The sequence below is a fragment of the Orycteropus afer genome, unplaced genomic scaffold (assembly GCF_000298275.1).
Source record: "Orycteropus afer afer isolate SDZICR_OR568_19922 unplaced genomic scaffold, OryAfe1.0 scaffold00100, whole genome shotgun sequence".
NCBI lineage: Eukaryota > Metazoa > Chordata > Mammalia > Tubulidentata > Orycteropodidae > Orycteropus > Orycteropus afer.
Window position 1 is genome coordinate 475,103 of NW_006921687.1, and position 4,907 is coordinate 480,009.

General features: G+C 42.5%; 1 protein-coding gene across 1 annotated transcript in view; it reads left to right on the forward strand.

Moving 5' to 3' along the window:
* SLC2A13 (solute carrier family 2 member 13) overlaps positions 1 to 4,907 on the forward strand; it is a 590,531-nt gene that overhangs the window by 218 nt on the left and 585,406 nt on the right. Inside the window, 1 exon segment of the mRNA XM_042781288.1 lies at positions 1 to 360. This exon segment is cut by the window's left edge and continues 124 nt beyond it. Coding sequence (XP_042637222.1) covers positions 1 to 360 — 360 coding nt within the window.

Sequence of the window (4,907 nt, forward strand, 5' to 3'; positions counted from 1 at the left end):
GCGCGGCACGGAGGCAATTCCAGCAGGACGAGACCCCCGCCTTCGTTTACGTGGTGGCTGTCTTCTCTGCGCTAGGCGGCTTCCTGTTCGGCTATGATACCGGGGTGGTGTCAGGGGCCATGCTGTTACTAAAGAGGCAGCTCAGCCTGGACGCACTGTGGCAGGAGCTGCTCGTGTCCAGCACGGTGGGGGCGGCTGCTGTCTCGGCGCTGGCCGGCGGGGTCCTTAACGGCGTCTTCGGCCGCCGTGCCGCCATCCTCCTGGCCAGTGCCCTTTTCACCGCCGGCTCCGCGGTGCTGGCCGCGGCGAACAACAAGGAAACCTTGCTCGCCGGCCGCCTGGTCGTGGGACTCGGCATCGGTGAGTTCGGATTCCGCCAAGGGTGTCCCGGGGCCCCTAGAGCCACTGCCCGTGATCCTATTCACTATTATCCTTTCACTGGTATTCTCTTTCCTTTTCCCCCACGTCCCTGTTGGGTCTTGCCAAATCCACGTACGCTCCATTTCTTTTTCCTTGCATATTTGGTGTTACTCTGGTCCCTAACCCCCTCATCCTCCGGGGTGGGGTGCGGTTTAGGCTCTCAAGAGCCCACGCTCGGTCTCCGATCGACCACGGGCAGTTATTGCAGTTGCCGCCTATTGAGCACTTCCAGGACCCAACTGATAAGGAGCTTTTTTCTTGATCCAGCCTTACCTGGTGCCCAGGATTTGCTATGATCTCTTTACTTTCCTGCACTGTCCCACTTTGTTTCTAGGGTTCCCAATTCCAAACCCAGTAGCAAAGTCAAAGTAAGATGATATTTAGAATAATGAAGTAATTCTGGACGCTGAAACTATCCACTGCTATCCCTCTTTCCTTCCATAGGCATTTGTCTTATTTAGAGTATTATTTTCCCTTGTTTTGCTTTTTCACTTTTGTAATGCTTTTCAACTTTTCATCTTTTTTCCCAATTGATTTCCATGTTCTTCTCTTCTGACTTTTTCCTTTGAGTCTCTGTTCACCTGTTCTTTGTTTTGCCTCTCATGCTTTTCTTTTGGGAACCAAATTATCCATTAAAGGCCATGTTCACTTCCTAAATTTATTTAGGAGCGACTCCCCCTGTGGGTAAATGCCCAGCAAGATAGATATTTGCAATTTGCTTCAAAACTGAAGGGATTAAGAATCCTCAGGCATTGATTTTTCACTTTCGTTGCTGTGCAGAGGAAGTAGTATTGGTAAGTTCTTGGCAGACTGAAACCATTTGGAATGTGCTCAGTATTATTAGAAAGTACTTTTGAGGGAAAACTGGGGATTGAAATGTAAATCTCAGTAGTAATTTTTTCAAGACACAGTACTGATGCTTTTTTTTTTTTTTTAATGCTTCATTTCAGAGTTCAGTTTTTGTTTCCTTTAGGGAGCTGTTGAAGTATTTCTTACCTGGGGTTTGATGAGAGCACTTTAAACCTGGGGCTCCTGGTGGTCTGTCCATTCACCAGTTATTTGATGTTCATGCTTTCCACCTCTTATCTGTAAGCTTTTAGGGGAAGTGAGCCTCATTCACAAATCTCTACATGTAGGTACTATGAGCCTAAAACTCAGCTGGTTTTTGCTATTGTGTGCAGTTGAGTTTACTGGGACTCAGAGCAACACTTCATGAGGGTGGGACTGACCCATAGGGTTTCCTAGGTTGTAGTATTTACAGGAGCAGGTCGCCAGGTCTTTTCTCCTGTGGAGCTGCTGAGTGGGTTCAAACCACTGACCCTGCAGTTAGCAGCTGAGTTTTTAACCATTGTGTGCCACCAGGGCTCCCGAATAATTGCGCTTTATGTCTAAAGTCTAGCATTACAGACTTTTTTTTTTGGTTATACTCTCAATTAGTGAAGCTGGGCATGGCTCTTAGTAAAATGCTAAATTGCCCCATCAAAGTCCAAAATGACCAAAAACTCCAAATGAATTGAAACCTCTTTGTATAAGAACTACCTGTGCTTTCAAGACCCTGCAAGAAATAACTTATTAAAACCAAATAATTAGAATCCTTTTCTCAGCAATCTCTGCTTGGGATACCCAGACCACCTTTTGCGTTTCTTCTCCTGACATAGAATTAACATAATTTTAGGTAGCAAATCACTGAACTTTGGTCAGTAACTCTAACCCTTATTTCTGATTTTGAAATTATATAATGTTTTGGGGAGCTCTCCAAATGAAGTAGTGTTTAGGGTTGTTGTTGTTATGTGCTGTTGAGTCGGATCCGACTCATAGCGACCCCTCCTTGGGTTTCCGAGGCGATATCACTACGGAAGTAGATTGCCCAACCTTCCTTCCAGGGAGTGGCTGGTGGGTTAGAGTTAGCTATGGCAAACATTGGGAGAGCTCTGGTAGTGTAGTGCCTAAGGCATTTGACTGCTAACCAGAAGGCTGGCGGTTCAAACCCACCAGCCACTCCTCAGAAGGAAGGTTGGGCAATCTACTTCCGTAGTGATACTGCCTCAGAAACCCAAGGAGGGGTTATTATGAGTCGTGTCCGACTCCATGGCACATAAGAGCAGCAACAACAGCATGGCAAACATCAAGTATTTAAGTATTATGTTTACTTTTTATCTTACTAGAAAACTGAGCCTTTATTATGTGCAAGATCTGTTTCCAGTTGTAAGTAAAATGGCGAAGAGAGGTGTTATTTCAGTAAGGGAGAGAAGGTGGAATAAAGCAAGGTGGAACTTGCTGAGGTCCTTCAGAGAGGCTCACAGAAAACCCACTCCTCTCAAGTCAGTTCAAAGTCATAGCAACCCTATAGGACAGAGTAAACCGCTCCGTAGAATTTTCAAGGCTATAAATCTATGGAATCAGACTACTACATCCTTCTCCCATGGAGTGGCTGGTGGGTTCAAACCACCCACCTTTCACTTAGCAGATGAGCATATAACCACTGCACCACCAGGGCTCCTGGGCTCACAGAGACAGCATTAACAGGGCACATGTAGCCCCAGCAGAGGGAAGCCAGAAGCTGTTCTGATAGAAATAATATGCTGACGCATGGTTTGAAGTTAATTCCAACTCCTGTGTGTACGAGTAGAGCTGTGTCCTGTAAGGTTTTAATTCGTTGATTTTTCATGAGTAGATCACCAGGCCTCTCTTCTGAGGACCTCTAGGTAGACTTCAGGCTTTTGATTAAATGCACTGCCGTGGAGTCGGATCTGACTCATAGCAACCCCTCATTCGGTTTCCGATGCATTATCACTATGGAAGTAGATTGCCCAAGCAGAAAAGCCCTCAAAATAGAAGCCTTGCTGCAAAGTTTCATAAATACCTTCTTCTTTTGTAAAATGAAGATAGTTTTAAGGTTACAAGCAGGTTTTTAAATAGGACAAATTAAAGAAAAATCACTGCTCATTTGGAAGGCTGAGGATATTAGTTTGAAATATTAATTCATGTTACCAAAAACTGTCATTAATACTTCCTGATTAAAAAAAGAATTTTGCTTGTACCAGGTACATGCTTTGTATGGATCCTAATTTGTAGTCGTAAGAATTGTTTTTCAGTTACAAGGAAATGGGTCCCTAACAGGAATATTTTTTGAGGAATGCTAAATCACCTTTGCTTGTTAGTCCACTGAATCTGGGTCAATTTCATGCTGCCTTTAAGTAGTTAATTTTAATATGTGGTTTGGGCTTTCTTATTCTTTTGATACTTAGTAAATGAGTGGTGAATAATGGAAATGTGGCTTCTGATGTCTTTTTTAGACATTGCATGAATAACTTTTTTCTCTCCACAGATTTACCTAGGGTAAATATAAGGCCCATGGGGGCAGGGATTTTTATGTAATTTGTTTGCTGATAACATGTCACAGAGGAAGCACGTGTTGAATGAATGAAAGCATAGTGAGCAGGAAAAAAAAAATTCATTATCAATAGGGTATTGTTAGAGATTGTTCTTTAAAAATTAATACAGAGAAATATTTGAAAGACTTTCAAAGAGTTTTAGTTATAATAGTTTCATGAATTCATATTAATTCATTCATCTACTCAACAAATGCTTATTAAGCATCCAGTATTGATTCTGTCATATTTGGGGGAGAAAGTAAAAATAACAGTCCTACTCTGGAGGTGTTCATTCTCTAATGGAGCAACAGCAATTGAAATATAATAGAGATCTCTCTAAAGTGCCAGGGGAGGCACAAAGGACTGGGCATTAATTCTTTTAGGGGTGGGTGGTAAATGGATCACTACGTCCTTGGATGGTGCAAAGGGTTAGAGGTTCAAGTCTACCCAGAGGCACCTTGGAAGAAAGCCTGGTTACCTACTTACAAAAAATCAGACACTGAAGATCTGTGGAACACTCTTCTATCCTGACACACATGGGGTCAGCTTGAGTCTACTCAGAGGCAACTGGTTTAAGTAGAACACAGCATAAAGGAAAGTTTCATAGAGAGAAATTTAAACTAGAGTTTAAGAGTAAGTAGGAGTTCAACAAATAATGTAGAGGGAGCTAGAATGGAACTAATATTTAGTCCTTTAGTACATACTGTCCTAGTACTATAATGTTACCTCATTTAATTCTCAACTCTGCAACAGGTACTATTGTCCCCTTTTGTTGGATGTGGAAACTGAGTTTACAGTGGTTAAATGGCAGGGTTGCTAGTACAAAGTCAAGATTTTAAAGAAAAAAAAGCAAAACAAAACAACTCAAAACCTCAGAATGCATTTTCTTATTCTGTTACCATTTTGGGATTTGGGCTGGAGTTAATAGTAGGTACAAAGGCACAAAAAAATTAAAGCAGTATTTGAAGCATAAGGTAAGCAAGGGATAGCAGTGACAACTGGATTTTTTTGGGTAGATTAGATTAAAGAGACTTTATTTGGCCAGGCCTACCTCTCTTGGCATAGTGCCTAAGGCATTTTGACTGCTAACCAGAAGGCTGGTGGTTCAAACCC